Raw genomic sequence first — 19,769 nt, forward strand, 5'->3', positions numbered from 1 at the left:
GACTCCCAAGCTCAAGTGATCTGACTGCCTCGGCCTCCCAAAATGCTGTGATTACAGGCATGAGGCACCATGCCTGGCCCCCATCATTCCTTAAGCAGGAAGATGGAGCAGCCGGGCCAGGGCCTGACCACGCTGTCGGTTTTGGTTCCTTAGCGTGAGGAGTCGGGTGCTGGCAACACTGGCGTGTTTAACATGCTCAGTGTTATATGATGACAGCGAGGTCCAGACCTAGAGTAGGATTGACGTTTCATGGAAGGCAAGTCAGATGTTCTTTTGAGTTTCCAGCAGGATTGTGGTAAGCCTCTAGTTTGCTAGAGTTTCGGCCTGTGGCTCACTCATCAGCTTGGGTTTGCTGTGGCAGGTTACCAGTGCTGTGCAGGTAGTTCTTGTCCATTTACCTAGAGTGAATGAAACCAGGTCACCACGTACTATGTCTCCTGAGACAGCTGGGATAGAAGGTGGATGAGTTCTCTTTGATGAGAAGAAGAGAGTGAGTTGTGGTGCTGGGTCTCAGGAGAGCCTGCTAGCATGTTTCCCGTTCATGCCGGATGGGCGTTCTCTTGGCGCGTGTACAGCGTGCGTTTGGAATTTTGCCTATGGCCACACCTGGGCAGAGTTCCCTGCTCTTCCATCACTCTTTCAGGAGACCTTCCGACTGCTGGTTAGTTGCCAGGCAGTGGGTCACGTGCTAAAAATACAAAGACAGACGAGATATTGGCTGTGGCAGGTCCATGTGAATCGGTCAGGGGAAGGGCACAAGCCAGGAGTCCTCGACTCCCTCCTTGCTTTGCCCCTGAGTATCCTCTCCCTCACTGCGGTGACAGTTCAGGGCCCACTGGCCACCGCCATCTCTCATTAGGGCGATGGGAACCGTTTCCTTAGTGTTCAACCACCTCCCCTCCTACTGATAAGTTTTCTCTGTCGTTACAAAATTATTCTTAATAAAGCAGATAACAATACTCTTTCCATTGTGCGTGGCATAAAATCCAGCCTCCAGGCTGTGGTCCCCAAGTGACTGGCTCGCGCCTCTCTCTGCATCCCCATCTTGTCCCTCTCTCCCTCCAGCATCAGTCTCCAGTGTGCTGGCCTTCCGTATTCTTGAACTTTCCTCACTCTTGCCACTCAAGCTAATGTGCAGCTCCCTTTAATTCTGTCAGTGCACCCTGTTTCCTGGCCACGTTACCACAGTGAGCACGTGCCTGGCTGTGTCCTTCCCTCTGACACTTCAGCTCCTTGAGGCAGGGGATACCATCTCTGTTCAGTCGACAGATGAGCCTGCAGGGCCTCCACGGCACCTAGTGGGTGCTCAGGGAATATTCACCCAAGACGGCAAGAGTGGTGTGGCCAGGCAGCGTGCGCACAGCCTGTGGGGAAGCACAGTGGGGTGGGGAGTGGCCTGACTGCAGAGGCAGGCAGGGGCTTCAGTACATCACGGAGGGGCTCGCGACTCACACGGTGAAGCCTACACTGTTGCCTGAGGCTGCGGGAAGCCTTGGGTGGGTGAGCCGGGGTAAAGGGCCACTGTGTGGAAAGAGATGGGTTCAGGAGGACGAGTCCGGGGGTGAGGTGGGAGGTTCCACCCAGGTGGGGGCGGGCACTGCCTAGGTGTTCAGGAGTTAAGAGTGGCAGGGCCTGGTGTGTGCTATGAGTGAAGCAGAGGTCTTCTGTGTGTGGATGATGCCTTGGAGGGGATGGAGGAGAGGAAGCCTATCTGGTCGGGGAGAGGTGGGAAAAGCTGCTGAGCTCATACTTGGACCTGGGGAGTCAGAGGTGCCTGAGTGAGGGGCTTCTGGGAGAGAAGTCCAGACGCCCCGAATGCCACACGCATGCCTTGGGTCTGTCTCCTTTCCGCACCCCTTGCAGCTGCTCCTGGCCGTGTGTGAGAAGAGCACCCCCATTGGCACCAGCTGCCAAGGAGCCATGCTCCCGTCCATCACCAACGTCATCAACCTGGCCGATAGCCACGACCGTGCCGCCTTCGCCATGGTCACGCACGTCAAGCAGGAGCCCCGGGAGCGTGAGAACAGCGAGTCCAAAGAGGAGGTGAGGCCCCGCACCCCACGAGCAGAATCCCAGAGAGGAGGTGAGGCCCCGCGCCCCACGGGCAGAATCCCAGAGAGGAAGCAGAATTCCAGAGAGGAGGTGAGGCCCCGCGCCCCACGGGCAGAATCCCAGAGAGGAGGTGAGGCCCCATGCCCCACGGGCAGAATCCCAGAGAGGAGGCAGAATCCCAATCCCAGAGGAGTGGAGGTGAGGAGGCCCCGTGTCCCACGGGCAGAATCCTCGGTCCTGCGGAAGTTTTTGTATCAGCTTTAGATTTGTTTCGGGCATGAACAAGGTATAAAAACCTGTCTACCTGAAAGCTCTGAATGTGGTACCTAAGTTCAGCTAAATTTTTTTTTTTTTTGGTTAGAATTGAGAAGCATCTTGCACTGCCATTCGGTTTTGAGATGGATCATGTTACCATGAGCTAGTACTGCTGAGAACAGAACATTTCCCTGTGCCGTGATTTTTCTCTCCTGGTGAGAGAAGCCCGTGTTCATTACAGAAAGCACTGCCTGGGGGAATGCTGCCTGCCACACAGGGGCTGGGGCTCTAGTTGGTTCTTCCAGCAGCCTGCTCAGAACCCATGTCTCTGCCTAGTCCCAGGACGGGCAGCAGGGAGCCTTTGCTCCTCCAAGAACCTGTGCCAAGGCTGATGCCTTAGTCTTGGTGGCTTTCTGTCCTCCATGAAGAAGTGGCTGCCGCTGTTCCTGGCTGGGATTTTTGTAGGCTGTGTCTCCTTAAGGTCGTTGGTTTTTGGAGGCTCAGCCTGTGTGGAGTGTTGCGTCTTAGGAGACAGTCACCCTGTGCTGCAGGCGGGCACGGCACCTTCTTTGTTCTAAAAGGGGTGGTGTGTCCCCTCTTCCATGTGCAGGATGTCTACTCATTAACAATTTCGAATTAAAATTTTTTTCTTTTTTTTTTTTACTGTTGCTAAAACACTAGATTATCTGGTCATTTGGTTTTTTCTTTCTGTAATCTTCCTGTGTGAAATAAATTGCCAAGTCTGAAGTTCTTCATTTTCAAGGGCACACACCAAATTGTTGATACCTGACTTCAAGGAGTAGTTTGATTGTTGACTGACTTCTCCAAACCTTCAGACAGAAGTAAGGTGTATTCCTCTTTGGGAATGGTCATATAAAACATTGCACCAGCACCATGCTCCGCTGTGGCCCTGAGGGGATTCTCAGTCGGAGCAAGCCAGCCAGCTGGGCAACTGTATTGCATTTTGAGAAATGATAGACCATGATTCCATTAATCTTTATTATTTTTACTGTTTAAAGTTTATTCTTTTAAATTGTGCTTTTCACAAAAAACCCAAATGTGAAAGCACAGTGGTGGCTTTCTTTATAGTCATTTTTAAAAAGAGATCTGGTCTTGTTAATCCGGGTTTTGTTTATTTTAGGATTGAAGATTATTTAAATACTTACACACTTCCAGGAAACGAACACGAATTTTACCAAAATTGTAACAAGAAGTCTACAGGAGGTGTGTTTGTTGGGTTTTCTTGAAGCCTTTGACGTTTTGGTTTTGCTTGCTGCTTTGTTTCTTAGGATGTAGAGATAGACATCGAACTAGCTCCTGGGGATCAGACCAGCACGCCCAAAACCAAAGAACTTTCAGAAAAGGACATTGGAAACCAGCTGCACATGCTAACCAACAGGCACGACAAGTTTCTGGACACCCTTCGAGAGGTGAAGGTCTGTATGCAGCTTGGAAAGGATTTGTTGCTTTCCTCCCATGGACAGTTCAAAGCCTAAATCAGGATCATTCCGCAGCAGTGTAACTTTTTCTGTTTCTTTCCTTTTTCTTTTTGAGATGGAATGTTGCTTTGTCACCCAGCCTGGAGTATAGCGGCGCAGTCGCACCACTGCGGCCTCAGTCTCCTGGGCCAAGCGATCCTCCCACCTCAGCCTCCCAGGTAGCTGGGACCACAGACATGAGCTGCCACGCCCAGCTAATTTGTTAATTTTTTAGTAGATACAGGGTCTTGATATGTTGCTCAGACTGGTCTTGGATTCCTGGACTCAAGTGATCCACCCACCTTGGCCTCCCACAGTGCTGGGATTACAGGCGTGAAGCAGAGATTTGGGAGTGTCACAGTGTCTTATAGGAGAAAATAGGAAAAAAGTTAATTTCTCCACCACTGTCTCTTGAAAGAAACGGTAAAACTGTGTACAAAAATGTGTGAGGAGACATAATAATGTTGGATTATTTTTGAAGTGCACTAAAAGAGGAGAAAATGAGAAATGAGTTAATTTGCTAAATCAAGCCCACTTTGTGGAGCTGGGGGCCTCCAGGTGCATTTGTGTTTGAAATTTAGCCAGGTAGAAACTCTCTGGCTTCTGCAAACTCTCAGGTAAATTATAGGTCTGATTGTTTTTATGTCATGACCTTGAAAGACTGGTTGAAGCTCCAAGTACCAGGGAGGTATTTTTCTGTTCTTTCAGGAGCTGGGTGATGATTCTGATTATTCTGTTCATATCAGGAGCTAGGTGGGAAAAAAGCATGAACTACTTCTCACAAGTGATTTTTACATTAAAATCTTTTGGTGACCTATGTTGAGCTTGTGCACTGGATCAGTCTTTGAACTTGTACCCAAGTGACACCATTGTCATCTTGGATAAGGATAAAATGCTTTTCTGTGGGATGGAGCGGGAAGCAGAGCAGCCTGATACATGTGAGTGATAGCTCTCATGTCATGGGCCAGGCACTTCTTTTGTTTGTTTGTTTGTTTGAGACAGGGTCTCACTCTGTTGCTCAGGCTGGAGTATAGTGGCGCGATCTTGGCTCACAGCAACCTCCATCTCCCAGGTTCTAGCGATTCTCCTGCTTCAGCCTCCTGAGTAGCTGAGATTACAGGCACACACCACCACACCTGGCCAATTTTTGTATTTTTAGTGGAAACAGGGTTTCGCCATGTTGGCCAGGCTGATCTTGAACTCCTGACCTCAGGTGATCTGCCTGCCTCGGCCTCCCAAAGTGCTGGGATTACAGGCATCTTAATAGACCCCTGTCCCTACTGCCGTCACCACCAGAAAAAAGGTCTGTAAGTACATGTCCCGAAGCCCAAAGGCCTTCTTTGGCTCATGGTCACCATGACACATCACCACATCATCAGGTGCCTGCGCCTCAGTTTTATCCTCAGCTCCTGGTGGGAGTGCCATCAGGAGAGGAAGTTCTAGCAGTATGTTGTGCGAGGGGTCAGGATATTTGGTTTTACTCATTAAGATTTTTGTCTTGGCTGAATCGGTCACAGCTGTACACCTCCACGTCCTCTGTGGGGCCGGGGCTGCTCTCTGGATGGCGGCTGGGTTAGACCAGACATGGCTGAAAATCTCGGCAAATCTCACCAAGAATCTTGCCCATGGATGTCCCCATGGTCTTCTCTTGATCTGAGGCTTCATAGCTTGAGTCTCAGGGCCCATCTGTGTCACCCTTTATATAAGAGGATTGCTCAGACCGGAGCTGCAGACGTCATCAGCCATACTGTTCCCAGGTGTGTGTCACAGAGGAGACACTCGAACTCAGTGCCCAGCACAGGTGGGCACACCATCGCCCCTGAGCCTGGTGTGCCGCCCACTTGCTGCATGTCCTTGGGCCGCTTTGGCAGACCTGTGCCCGCCTCTTAGCAGGGTGTGGTTCTCAGGGTACTTGGGTGTGACTTAATTCTTCCCCTCTCCTTGGGTTCTTTTGTGTCCCATTTTCCTTGTTCACCTTTTACATTTGATCTCATTTAGTCATTTCAGCATCTTTTTACTGAGAGCCTGCTCTGTGTCAGGTGATGTTCTGGACACTGGAAACACAGTGGTAGCTGGTCCTCAGCAGGGTGTACGTTCTAGTGAGGGGAAATAACAGAAAGAAGTGCTAATCCCTCAGGAGGCGAGATGGGTGCCGGGGTAAAGCAGCCAGGGCTGGTGGGGTTGGAGAGGGTGGTGTCGTGTTATTTCATCTTCTGTGTATTTATGGGAGTTGAGATTTTTCATGGAGCAAGATGGGGTTACAAATCATTGTGTTTGTTGTTTCCACCCTGACGTTTTCCTTCCTGGAGCTCCTCTACCCTGTGAAGTGGTCAGGTGCCACCAGCTCTTCTCAGACTCTTGGATTCTAAATCCGGAGAGGGCGGTCCTCACCCCAGGCACGCAGGCTCTTTCTCCTTCACCTCATTTCCCGGGTCTGGCCATTGTTCCCTGTGCGAAGTCTGTGGAGGCAGCAACCCCTTGCTGGGCTCTTTTGACACTGTGGGGCCACCACAGGGCCCTCACCCCTGCATCTCTTTGGGACAGTGTGTACATCAGAACAAGCCATGGACTTGGGAGCAGGAGCAGACCGTAATCCTGAGACACAAAACCCTGAACATTGTAATCCCAGAAGTTGAAATCCCTAAAGATCAAAATTTCTAACCTCTCAAATCCCGAAAATATAATGCTGGAAAAAACAATTTAAAAATTCTTTAAAACATACACAGACACACCCCAAATAATACTTCACTTGGTAGGTTTCCAGGTATTCCTTAGTCCAGTCAAGTTGATGCTGTAAACATGGCACCCATAGGCGTCTCCTGAAACCATGCAGACAGTAACAGGTAATAGTTTCTAACCTGATGCAGCTGTGCTGTGATGATGATTTTTAGGGATTTTGATCTTTGAGGATTTCAACACTCGGGATTAGGGCGTATAGGATTGTGTCTTTTGGGATTCTGATCCAAACCCCCATGGTTGGAGTTCAGCAGCTTTATCAGCAGGTCAGTGACCTCGCTGGGCTCTTCGATTCTCCCCAGCTCTTGGCCTCCGCTAAACTGACGTGGAGCTGAGAGCCCCCGATGGGCTGGTCAGGGTGAAGTGTGTGGCCATATGAGGGGAACTATGCTTACTTCATCACAGTCCTCCTCACAGGGCAGCCTGATGACAGATACTTAGAAGTGTTCTTTACCTAAATGTTTTCACCCATTTTCCTTCAAAGATTTGTATCCTTGGTGTCTGTTTTTAGTAGAAACGTGAATGTGCCCGTAGTTTCCCCTCTTGGGTTTGCTGCAGGAGAGATGAAAGCATAATCATGTCCCTGGCACTCTGCCACCGTGCCAGGGCAGCAGGGACAGTATGGCTGTCAGCATGTGCCCCAGCCCCCTTGCACCACTGCCTGATGCCATGTAGGGTGTCTCCTGTGGGCTAGAGCAGCCTCAGGCAGACTAGAAACCTGGCTGTTAATAAGGAATATTGGCAGCTAATTCAGATCAGATCTTCAAAAACAAGAGGCCTGGGACGAGATAAACACAACTGTGGATTTGCTGTGCCCTCCAGGCCCTCAGTTTCGACTTTGGGCTCTAGTCGTCCAGGTGTTCTGTTCTAGTCCATTCCGTTCTCTTCTGTTCTGTTTCAGTCTGTCTCGGTCATTTTCTCCTGCCTCTTGTCCACTGCAGATTGCAGAGACTGAACTTTCAGTTCTTGATTTATTCTTCAGAATAATACCCGTTGGCAAGTAGTTTATGTCATATACGTGTGTTTTCACTTTCCTGTTTTCAGTGGCCTGGGCCTCGGTGACATCTGTGTCCCTCTAAGTTACTCTTTCAGTCTTGTCAGTGTTTTTGTCCTTCTTGGATATGATGGGATTGGTAGTGTTAGGAAACCCCTTAAAAACTAAGGACAAATGCAGGCGCCATTGCTGAGCCCCTCGGGATGCCTGGGCTTGGCTGCTAAGTGCACCATGGCTTCCCACCACTCAGGATCCGTGGGCTTTTACTCCAACATGGCATTTTCTCAGATCTTTGAAATTTCTAAAGTGGAGGAGCATCAATAATGTATGAGACAGATGATGGGTGTCTTCTGAGCGTGGGTGTGCGAGGCACCCCCAGCCCGTGGCCATCTCAGCCTGTTGTCTTTCTGTTCATAGACTGGAGCACTGCTCAGCGCTTTTGTTCAGCTGTGCCACATTTCCACGACGCTGGCAGAGAAGACATGGGTCCAGCTTTTCCCCAGATTGTGGAAGATCCTCTCTGACAGACAGCAGCATGTGAGTGTATCTTTAAAATCCTGTTTTGGAAAATTGTAGTTTTAGCTTTTGGTAAGTATTCATAAAAGAACACAGTTTGAACAAGTTTCAGAGAATGAGGGAACCGCTGGCTGTCACTCAAGAGTGAATTAGGAAAGGTATTCTTAGATGCATGGAGAGAGACAGCAAGACTTGCCGATTTTTCAGTGAAGGCCTAAATGAAATGCGCTTTGGTTTCAGGCACTCGCGGGCGAGATAAGTCCGTTCCTGTGCAGCGGCAGTCACCAGGTGCAGCGGGACTGCCAGCCCAGCGCGCTGAACTGCTTTGTGGAAGCCATGTCCCAGTGCGTGCCGCCGATCCCCATCCGACCCTGCGTCCTGAAGTACCTTGGGAAAACACACAACCTCTGGTTCCGGTCCACGCTGATGCTGGAGCACCAGGCTTTTGAAAAGGGTCTGAGTCTTCAGATTAAGCCGAAGCAAACAACCGAGTTTTATGAGCAGGAAAGCATCACCCCGCCACAGCAGGTGAGGGTGCGCCTCAGTTTGTTAATTACCTCTTCCCTGCCAGTGACTTCACACTTTAAATAAATACTGCTCCCAAATGATTTCAAATGACAGCACAGTGAAACTGTATTTTTAGGGGAAAAAAAAAAGGTCTCTGTCCCTAGCACTCAGGAACCTTACTTTGTGTTTTCAGGAGATACTGGATTCTCTTGCGGAGCTTTACTCCCTGTTACAAGAGGAAGATATGTGGGCTGGTCTGTGGCAGAAACGGTGCAAGTACTCGGAGACGGCGACCGCAATTGCTTACGAGCAGCACGGGTTCTTTGAGCAGGTAAACCTCAGACCACTGACCGGCTTGGGTGCGTAATGAGAGGTCATTTATAATGGTTCTTTAATGTCCTCAAGTTGGAGTTCACGTTCTGTTTTTTTGAGATGGAGTCTTGCTCTGTCGCCCAGGCTGGAGTGCAGTGGCACAATCTTGGTTCACTGCAACCTTCACCTCCCAGGTTCAAGCGATTCTCCTGCCTCAGCCTCCCAAGTAGCTGGGATTACAGGCACCCACCACCATGCCCGGCTAATTTTTGTATTTTTAGTAGAGACGGGGTTTCGCCATGTTGGCCGTGCTGGTCTCGAACTCCTGACCTAAGATCCGCCCACCTCGGCCTCCCAAAGTGCTAGGATTACAGGTATGAGCCACCGTGCCTGGCCCAGAGTTCACATTTAAATACATTTTAAAGCATTTCAGTGCCGCACGTAAAGGCCCTATGACTGAAGTTTGCATTTCAGAGACGCCTACATATATGACATGAGCTAAAGCACAGTCCTAATAAGTCCTTTGCATTAGATGCCCACATGGATGCTTTTTCCCTCCCGTTGTTGGTCCTGTTGGAAGCAATAGGTTTTGTTTTTGCTTGCGTCTTACTCCCCATGTCTGCCCTTCAGTGTGGCGCAGGCCACCATTTCAGGGTTCAGTTCCTAGCACTGTGTAGGGTGCCATGCCACGGAAGCTCCAGAAGCAGATGTGGCCTTGCGGCTCCTGCTCCGGTCACTAAAGGATGGAGAAATTAATCCCACGTCTGGACAGCCTCCCCTCCTTCCATTCTGTTCAGGGAATCCCACCCTCTTTTGTCTCTGAACAGAGAGCTGCGGGCGTTTAGTGCTCCTGGAGAAGAGCTCCACATGCTCCCAGGTCTGTGATTCAGCCTGCTCTAGACAACTGGGCCATGGCAGTGAAAAGGTTGTGTTTCTTAGCCAGGTGCAGGCATGCACCTGTAGCCCAGCTACTCAGGGAGTCTGAGGCAGGAGGGTCCCTTGAGCCTAGGAATTAGGAGTTTGAGTACAGCTTTGGCAACATAGCAAAACCTCATCTCAAAAAACTTAGTTCTAAGTTTTAAATTTAAAAAGAAAAGGTGTGTTTTTAGTTAAACAGTGATTTAAATGCATTAACTTTTTTTAGGCACAAGAATCCTATGAAAAGGCAATGGATAAAGCCAAAAAAGAACATGAGAGGAGTAACGCCTCCCCTGCTATTTTCCCCGAATACCAGCTCTGGGAGGACCACTGGATTCGGTAAGCCGAACACAGTGCTTGACCTGTGCATGGATCAGTTAAGGGAACCAGGGAAACATCTCTGACCTTTTCTTGTAATGAGTGTTTTTTAAAGAGAGCTTTGCTACTTTATGGCCACATAAAGAACAAACGGAAACCCAAGACCAGCATTTAAAGCCTTGAGTAATTAAACAAGTCGACTGGAGAAGCAGTAAACTGTCCCTGCATCTCCCCTGTCTCCAGTGCTCTGGGCCCTCTGCTGAATAGCAGGTGGTTTGTGGTGTCCAGGATGGGCAGGGGGCTCACCCCACAAGGGAGCACACCTCCTGTCCCACAGAATTCCACTCTTGCTGTGTTGTTCTTCTGTAGAATGGAAATTTGCTCCTTAAAACCCTGTCCCTGCCTTTGTGAATTCATGAGTGTGCTGGTGACTGAGCTTTTGCTCTCGGATCTGTGGTCTTGTAGATGCTCCAAGGAGTTGAACCAGTGGGAAGCCCTGACGGAGTACGGCCAGTCCAAAGGCCACATCAACCCCTACCTCGTCCTGGAGTGCGCCTGGCGGGTGTCCAACTGGACTGCCATGAAGGAGGCGCTGGTGCAGGTGAGACGCCCCGGGGGCACCCCTACAGCTGCCTGGGTCCCTTTTCCTGAAGCTGCAAGTGTCTCTTGGGCAATTTCCCTTAGAACAAGCATTTTTTGGCAGTGGAAAGATAGCTTTTGGGAAGGAAATGTTCCTTTTGATTGTCTCTAACACCTTTCCTGAATTTGAATAATGACACTTTTTTACAAAATGAGAAATTGAAGATTAGAAATAGTCACAAACTATTAACTAGAGGATGGAATTGAGGCCAGGTGTTGACTTCTGGTTTGGGACCTGGGAAATGACTCATTGGATGCAGGGAGTTTGTGTTCCTTAGAGAAATAACCAGTCATTTATATCAGTAAAAATACATTCTTCCCTCAGTATCCAGGACCCCCAGCGATACCAAAATCCACAGACAAGTCCCTGATATAAAACGGTGTAGTATTTTCATGTAATCTCTGCATAGCCGCCTGGGTTCTTTAAATCCTGTCTAGGTTACTTACGGTACCTAGTACGGTGTAATTGCTACTTACGCAGTTATTTTGTTACACTATAGTTTTTAGGGAATGATAAGAAAAAGCTCTGTACATGCTTAGTACAGATGCAGTTTTTTTTTTTCCTCGAATATTTTCTATCCACAGTTGGTCAAATCCACACATATGGAGGACCAGTTGTATATATTTTGCTGTCAGAATGCATTTACGATTGATTATTCCTTCTTTATTCTGACAAAACATAAAACTGAATAAGTATTTGTAGCTCATCTTAATGTTCCCTTCTTTCTCCTTCCCAAAGTTTCCCTTAGCTGGATATATGCAGTGTCACATGGTCCCGAGGTCTCACAGATGCATTTCTTCTTTCATAGATTCTTGATCATTTTATAAAACTTGTAAATTACTCACTGCTTAGAAAAAAACTCAAATATGTGAGTAAACATCCTGGGTAATCTGCACTAAATTAATTTCAAATAGTCTTGAAAAGGATTCAGCAAATTACTTCTGTCTGTTTCTGTGCTTCCTAGGGTAGTTTCTTGGTTTGATTTCATAAGTGGGTTAGCTTTTTTTCAGTGGGGAAAATAGAAGAGATGCCGTTGTTCTTAGTGTAACTGAGGGTAGTTGTTATGTAATTGGCAAAAATCTATCTCAGCTAGTGTTTGAGTCCAGACCCTGTGACATTGGTGCCAATGTGGAGGGTAATGTTGGAAGCTGCTATAGTCTTGTTTGCCTTCCTGAATTTCTTCATCAGTGGGTTATTGAGAACTAAGAGGTACCGTGAATGTGCTTTGGAAGAGTAAGATGTCAAAAACAAGCTGCAGTGTCATATAATTGTGGGGTGGTGTCATTACTACCATTATTGCATGCAGTCCTTGGGACAGATACCATCATGGCACTAACATGTGTCACTTTTATTGTTACTTTCCAAAGGGGAATGTTTATTGATCTTGCTACAGCAATTCCTGTAAACTTCCCATCATAGAGATGTCCTTCTGTCTTTCTAATCACAAAGAGATTGTTTGAAAACTTTCATGAAAAAAATTTTTTAATATTTTTAAATGAGATTAACAAAATGTGAGGTGTTCCAGTGCTTTCTTCAGAAGGTAATGGGCAAAAAAAGGCCTTTCCGGGCAGAAAGGAACACGTAGTCTCCACCTGGCCGAGGAGCAGTTGGCCCAGGCTCATCCACTGCTCCATGGAACTGACACTGGAGTGCAGGAAATCTGGGGGACATTTTATAGTAGGCGAGAAAGTGTGGCTTTAAAATGACAGTAAAATTTGCACATGTTCCCTCATGTTCATGTAAACCTGAATTAACACCTGAACGGTTTAATTTCCCAGGATAACAATATGAATTGGAAGCAATTCAAAATTACACCCATGTGGCCAGGCATGGTGGCTCACGCCTGTGATCCCAACACTTTGGGAGGCCAAGGCGGGCAGATCACTTGAGCCCAGGAGTTTGAGACCAGCCTGGGTAACAGCAAGACCCCCGTTTCTACAAAAAATAAACAAAAATTAGCCTGGTGTGGGCTACATGCCTGTAGTTCCAGCTGCTTGGGAGACTGAGGCAGGAGGATCACTTGAGCCCTGGAGGGGCTGTAGTGTGCTATGAGCATGACATTGCAGTCTAGCTTGGATGACAGAGTGGGACCCTGTCTCAAAAAAAAAATTACACTGATATTTATCATACTGGAGATTAATATATATTTAACAGCTTAAAATGTGCTGATTGGCCAGGCACGGTGGCTCATGCCTATAATCCCAGCACTTTCAGAGGCTGAGGCAGGCGGATCACCTGAGGTCAGGAGTTCAAGACCAGCCTGACCAACATGGTGAAACATCTCTACTAAAAACACAAAAAATTACCTGGGCGTGGTGGCGCATGCCTGTAATCCCAGCTACTCGGGAGGCTGAGGCAGGAGAATAGCTTGAACCTGGGAGGCAGAGGTTGCAGTGAGCCAAGATCGCACCACTGCTCTCCAGGCTGGGCAACAGAGCAAGATTCCGTCTCAAAAAATAATAATAATAATAATGCCGCCTGACTTTGTAGCAGATTGTGTGATTTTTCATCTGATCTGTCATAACGGGAAGGAAATAATTGATCAGTTTCTTTTCTTTGGAACAACTGATGACCTTAAAGCCAGAAGCCTGTGGTATGCTTTCATAGCTAGAGAGATCGGCCACTCACTGGAATTTAGAAAAGGAGAGTATCCAGAAAAGACCGTGTACACGCATGACTTCTCTAAAGAAAATACATTTCTATAGCCTAATTTCTGTGTATTGCCGTGCATACCTAGTGACCAAAAAAAGTGATGTTTTTCCTGTTTGACCCTTTACACTGAGGGAAAGAAGGCCCCTCACGTCCTGTGTCACGTTCTTTCACTGCCAGGTGGAAGTGAGCTGTCCGAAGGAGATGGCCTGGAAGGTGAACATGTACCGCGGATACCTGGCCATCTGCCACCCCGAGGAGCAACAGCTCAGCTTCATCGAGCGCCTGGTGGAGATGGCCAGCAGCCTGGCCATCCGCGAGTGGCGGCGGCTGCCCCACGTGGTGTCCCACGTGCACACGCCTCTCCTACAGGTGCGTGCAGTGCCCCCACGCGAGCACGGCCGTGGCCTGTTGCAGCCAAGCGCCGGTGTCCAGGCTTAGGTCTGCAGACTGCACTGGATGGCAGAGATGAAACTCCTTCTGCTTGTCTTGTCCTCTCCCACTTACCCTCGTCCTCAGGAAAGGAAGGCCACAGTTAAAACGTTGAGAAAAACATGTCGGCGTTTCTGCAGGATTGAAGGCATCCTCACAGTGATTCTGGTTTTGAATTTTGCCTGAGGGATTGTTTTCAGTGCCCACTGTGCCACCCTCAGTTACAGACCCCATCGCTCTGTTTTCAGCAAGCTTTTTACGAGAGCTGGAGGGACAGGGTTAGGAAATGTTTCCCGAAATCTGAATGTAATGAGTTAAATTTGAAATATAAACAGAAAGCACAGATTCTTCTAGGCAATTTAAAAAATTGCTATCAACCAAGATACAGAGTACTGAACTAAGTGCTATGTTTAGGAGATTAAAAAACATTTTAAAACAATAGATTCTGCCTCAAAGGAGCATTGAACCTGAGACAGCGGGCATAGCCATAGAAGCAAATTTACAGTTGGGGGGAGACTGTGATTCAGAGCCATGCTGATCAGACAGAAAATCAGGATAACAAGGATCGAGAGAAGGGAGATATCGTGTGCACCATAGAAGCCAGGGACAGAATTTGGATAGGCTGAGGATTGTGGCCAGGGCCTTCCAGGTGAGAAGGTGGTATCAGAAGTTTGGTGCCAATGGCGCATCTGGAATTTAAGGGTAGTCTACCTCCCGGGCTCATAGGACAGTGACTCAAAATGTGTTTACATTTTATGGGTCCAAAGAGGTCACGAGAACCACGTTTGGAGGCGCTTAGTATGGCTGTGGGGTTTAGCAGGCACATTGGGAAAAGGCATGCCTGCAGCAGGGATGCCAGGCTGTCCCGACCTTAGGCATTGCTGGACAAAGAGCCGGGCAGGCAGGGTGGCAAAGGGCATGGACAGCAGGAAGAGGAGTTTTGAGGACTGCCCATTAGCAAGGTTTGGTGTCTGTACCATCGTTCTCCCAGTCTTCTGTCTCTCAGGAGCTATAGGCTAAGGTTTTAAAATTGGAGACACCATAAGGAAAGTAGCATTTGGTGTGAACAGTCAATGAAATGTGGCATCTCAGGTGTCTGTGTGTAAACGAGAGTGCTTCCTTTGGTAATCGCACCGTAAGATCTTTGCGATAATCAGGTCCCCGTTGGACTCTGGTGTGTTTTTCCCATTTGATCTTCACTGACATTTACCGCGGAGTCTCTTATGCTGGTCCCATCAGGCAGCCCAGCAAATCATCGAACTCCAGGAAGCTGCACAGATCAACGCAGGCTTACAGCCGACCAACCTGGGGAGGAACAACAGCCTGCACGACATGAAGACGGTGGTGAAGACCTGGAGGAACCGACTGCCCATCGTGTCTGACGACTTGTCCCACTGGAGCAGCATCTTCATGTGGAGGCAGCATCATTACCAGGGTAAACCGACCTGGTCCGGCATGCATTCATCATGTAATTTTCCAGACGCCCCACGGTTCTGGTTTCGTCTCTGTGTTTTGCTTTGGTTTGTTTTTTTTTTCCCCCAGGTTTTCTATTTTGGGGTAGGGATGACAGGTCAGGGTGGTAATGGTGCAGGGAAAGATGAAGGTGGTAGAAGAAGTAAAGTTTTGTTTTTTGTTTCTGTACCTGTTAACAGTTTCCTAGTTGGGGCAGAATCGTACAGGCCGGGGGGATCAACGCTCTGAGCCATGGCACTCTGCGTTGAAGGTCCCGTCCCAGGACGAGCTGTGCTCAGGTGGCTCTGCGTGGCCTTTTCTGGTTTTCCTGGTCCCCCTCTTATCCCCTAAACCTGTCAGGCATCCACGTGTTTAGAGCAGCCTTTGTCATTTTATGATTTGGTTAGCCGAGATGGTAACACTCGACTCAAGAATTAGCACCTTTTAAAAGTTGCTTATGGCATAAAATACAAAGTAACGAGGATTTATCACAGAGCTCCCCATTTTCATAAGCCGTGTGTGTGTGTTTCATTTTTTATTTAAGCCTTGTTGTGAAGTGCTTTGAAAGAGGATCGGTGTGGGCTGATGATTCCTTTCTTTGCCCTCTAGCGATTGTAACTGCCTATGAGAATAGCTCTCAGCATGATCCCAGTTCAAATAACGCTATGCTTGGGGTTCATGCATCAGCTTCAGCGATCATCCAGTATGGAAAAATCGCCCGGAAACAAGGACTGGTCAATGTAGCTCTGGATATATTAAGTCGAATTCATACTATTCCAACTGTTCCTATCGTGGATTGCTTCCAGAAGATTCGACAGCAAGTTAAATGCTACCTCCAGCTGGCAGGCGTCATGGGCAAAAACGAGTGCATGCAGGTGCGGACAGGACGCTTGAAGAATGAGGCCAGGTGGAGAATGAATGAGGCCAGGTGGAGAATGAGGCCATGTGGGGACTCCTGGTTCAGAATATAAGGAAGGCAGATTTGAACTTTCTACAAATACAGCCTCAGTAAGGGGGAAACAGTCCTTCTAAAACACAAAAGGGAGAGGAAGCTACTTGACTGAATTACAGTCCCTTGTGGTCTCTGTCCTACTCTATACTTAGTTAATGTGTTTAAGGAAATAAAAAAATTACACACTACAGAATTGTGAGGATCTAAGATAGATTTTGACTATTTTCAGAGGAATCTTAATAAGAACAATAAAACCGACTAGACCTATAAAGCTTTGGAGAAAATAAGACCGCTAAGTATTTAAGATTAAATACTTAAAGTTTGCTTTAGTAATTCAGTTTAAATTCTGAACGTCAATAAATATTCATGGTAGGCAAATCTTTTGTCAATTTAAAGTACATTGGTCAATGACTCATAGGACTTACTGCCTAGATCAGTATTTTATGAAGTTTTCATGTTTAGAAATTTCAAGAACTTTTTTTCTGCTCATTTTTTTTGAACAGGGCCTTGAAGTTATTGAATCTACGAATTTAAAATACTTCACAAAAGAGATGACAGCCGAATTTTATGCACTGAAGGGAATGTTCTTGGCTCAGATCAACAAGTATGTATGTTATGTTGAAAGAGGATGATAGAAAAAATGCATCAGATTATTTAAAGTTATTTATAACCTGAAGCCAATGTGAAGCTCAAGCTAGAAATGGGTATGATTTGGTGATTAGGATTTTTTAGGTATTGCACCTCTGCAAAAAGAGTAACTTGTGACAAATTGATAAGCCTATTTGATGTGTAGTATTTTAAAAGCTTTTCTCAAATGAGCTACTGGATCACAGAACTGCTGATAACATGGATTCATTTCCCCATTTCCTCAGTCCGCCATTTACAGAGCTGGTTCGTTTTGTGGAGATGATTCCTGCTTTAGACCAGGGGTCACTAAAGAATGGCCTGGGGGCCACATCCAGCCACTGCCCTGTTTTTGTCAATGAAGTGGTATTGGAACACATCCTTCCCCACCGATGTTGCCTGTGACTGCTTTTGCCTTACTGCAGAGTTGAGGAGTTGTGATAGGAATTGTATGGTCTGCAGAGCCTAAACCATTCACTGTACAGCCCGTCACAGGAAAGGTTGCCAAACCCTGGTTTAGAGAAGTAAACGTCAGAGGAGATTTTGTAAACATCATGCAAATGAGGTAGACTCACAAGATGCTGCCTGTTGCCTTGTGTAGGCTCCAGTGCCTGATTTTCACATCTTCAGTCTACGGGGCTTGCATGTTTAGCTTATTTTTAAATTAGGAAGCAGTTTTGTCAACATAAAAAGGTTTTATCTTTTTGTGTAATGTTTTAAATTCATATGACAGACACAACCATTCCAAAGTGTACAATTTAGGGGGTTTTAGTATATTTACAGTGTTATACAACCATTACCACTAGCTAATTATAGAATATTTCCATCATCCCCAAAGTAAACCCTGTGTCTGTTAGTAGTCACTCTCCTTTCTCCCCTTCCCATTTCTCTTGACAACTGCTAATCTACTTTCTGCCTCTATGGATTTGCTTATTCTGAACATTCATGTAAATAGAAGCATACACTATGTGGCCTTCTGTGACTGTCTTCTTTCTCTTAGCAGGATGTTTTCAAGCTTCATCCATGTGCTGTCATGTATCAGTAACCTGTTCTTTTTCATGGCTGAATAATATTCCATTGGATATCCATACATTTTGTTTATCCATTCAGCAGTTGGTGGACATGTGGGTTGTTTCTACTTTTTAGCTACATGAGTAATGCTGGTGTAAACACTGAATACATGTCTTTGTGTGAGCATGTTTGAATTCTCTTGGTTATATACCTGGGGACAGAATATCTGGTTCATATTGTACTTCTCTGTTTATCTTCTTGAGACATTGTCAATCTTCCACAGTTGGCTGTACCATTTTTGCATTCCCACCAGCAATGTTTAAGGTTTCTAATTTCTCCACATCCTCACCAGCACTTGTTATTTTCTTATTATTTATCTGATTATAGCCATCCTAATGAGTATAAAATATATTTCATTGTGGTTTTGAATTGCATTATCCTAATGTCTGATGATGCTGAGCTGCTTTTCTTGGTTTTTATTGTTAGTTTGTAATTCTTTATATGTCTGGATAAAAGTCTCTTTCAGATATATAATTTCCAAGTATTTTGTCACATTCTCTGGCCTGTCTTTTCACTTTTTTGATAGTGTCCTTTAATGTACAAGTTTTTAATTTTGATGAAGTCCAATTCATGTATTTTTTTCTTTCGTTGCTCATACTTTTCACATCTTCTAAGAAACCATACCCTAATCGAGGATCAGAAGCATTTATTCTTACGTTTTCTTCTAAGCGTTTTATAGATTTAGCTCTTACATTTGGGTCTCTGGATCCATTTTGAATAATTTTTTTATGTGGTGTGAGGTAGGGGTCTATATTTATTGTGCTGCATGTGGATATACGGTTGTCCCAGCACCATTTGCTGAAAAGTCTAGTCTTTCTCCATTGAATGGTCTTGACACCCTCATCAAAAATCAGTTGAGGCCAGGCCCAGTGGCTCACAACTGTAATCCTAGCACTTTGGGAGGCTGAGGTGGGAGGATCACTTGAGCCCAGGAGTTTGAGACCAACCTGGACAATATAGTGGAGACGCCCATTTCCAAAACCCAAAAAACAAAAATCAGTTGACCATTTTTTGTGGGCTTATTTCTGGACTCTCACTTCTATTCCATTGATCTGCTATGTAAAGTCTCTTATATTTCCATATGAATTTTAGGTTATTTTCATGTATTTCTGCCAAAACAGTTGAAATTACCATAGAGATTGCATTGAATCTGTAGATCAGTTTGTGAGCATTTTGCCATCTTAAGCAGGTTTTCTAGTTTGTGAACATGCGATGTCTTTCCACTAATTTAGGTCTTCTTTAGTTTAATTCAACAATGTTTTATAGTTTTTAGTGTACAAGTCTTGCACTTATGTTAAATTTATTCCGCAATATTGTCACATGAATGGAGCTGTTTTCTTCATTTTCACATTGCTCATTGCTAACATTTGGAAATACCAGGGTTTTGTATATCAATCTTAGATTTCTCAACCTTGCTGAGTGTATTTGCTCTAATAGCTTTTTGGGGATTCTTCTTTTCCGTGTATAAGATCATGTCAACTGCAGGTAGAGATGGACTTACATCTTCTCTTCCAATAAGGATGCCTTTTATTTCTTTTTCTTCCCAATTGCCCTGACTAGAACCTCAAGTACAGTGCTGAATTAAAGAGACGAGATCCTTGTCTTTTTCTTGGTCTTGGGGAAAGCCATTCAGTCTTGCAGCCTTGAGTATGATGTTAGCTGTGGGTGTTCTGTAGATGTCTTTTATAAGCTTGAGGAACTTCCCTTCTGTTCTAAGTTTGCTGGGTATTTTTATCATGAGAGGTTGTTGGATTTTTTTCAAATGGCTTTTTCTGTGTCCTCTGAGATGATTGTGGTTTTTTTCCTTCATTCTTTTAATGTGGTATATCACATTGATTGGTTTTATTTATATTGACTTTTTTG

The 19,769-nt window shown here is 46.2% G+C and overlaps 1 protein-coding gene across 14 annotated transcripts in view; it reads left to right on the top strand.

Annotated features, from left to right (window-relative positions):
- TRRAP (transformation/transcription domain associated protein) overlaps window positions 1-19,769 on the top strand; it is a 135,185-nt gene that overhangs the window by 90,175 nt on the left and 25,241 nt on the right. For 6 of the 14 annotated variants that reach the window (XM_063646109.1, XM_055292391.2, XM_055292396.2 and 3 more), the window contains 11 exons: window positions 1,864-2,043; window positions 3,597-3,743; window positions 7,933-8,052; window positions 8,272-8,559; window positions 8,732-8,869; window positions 9,995-10,107; window positions 10,552-10,687; window positions 13,556-13,747; window positions 15,047-15,275; window positions 15,869-16,134; window positions 16,715-16,815. In XM_063646109.1, coding sequence (XP_063502179.1) covers window positions 1,864-2,043; window positions 3,597-3,743; window positions 7,933-8,052; window positions 8,272-8,559; window positions 8,732-8,869; window positions 9,995-10,107; window positions 10,552-10,687; window positions 13,556-13,747; window positions 15,047-15,275; window positions 15,869-16,134; window positions 16,715-16,815 — 1,910 coding nt within the window. Of the gene's footprint in view, window positions 1-1,863; window positions 2,143-3,596; window positions 3,744-7,932; window positions 8,053-8,271; window positions 8,560-8,731; window positions 8,870-9,994; window positions 10,108-10,551; window positions 10,688-13,555; window positions 13,748-15,046; window positions 15,276-15,868; window positions 16,135-16,714; window positions 16,816-19,769 lie in introns of all 14 variants that reach the window. The other 8 variants (XM_063646110.1, XM_055292395.2, XM_063646112.1 and 5 more) reach the window with 2 other exon arrangements.

Source organism: Symphalangus syndactylus, chromosome 9, assembly GCF_028878055.3.
Source record: "Symphalangus syndactylus isolate Jambi chromosome 9, NHGRI_mSymSyn1-v2.1_pri, whole genome shotgun sequence".
Classification (NCBI taxonomy): Eukaryota; Metazoa; Chordata; class Mammalia; order Primates; family Hylobatidae; genus Symphalangus; species Symphalangus syndactylus.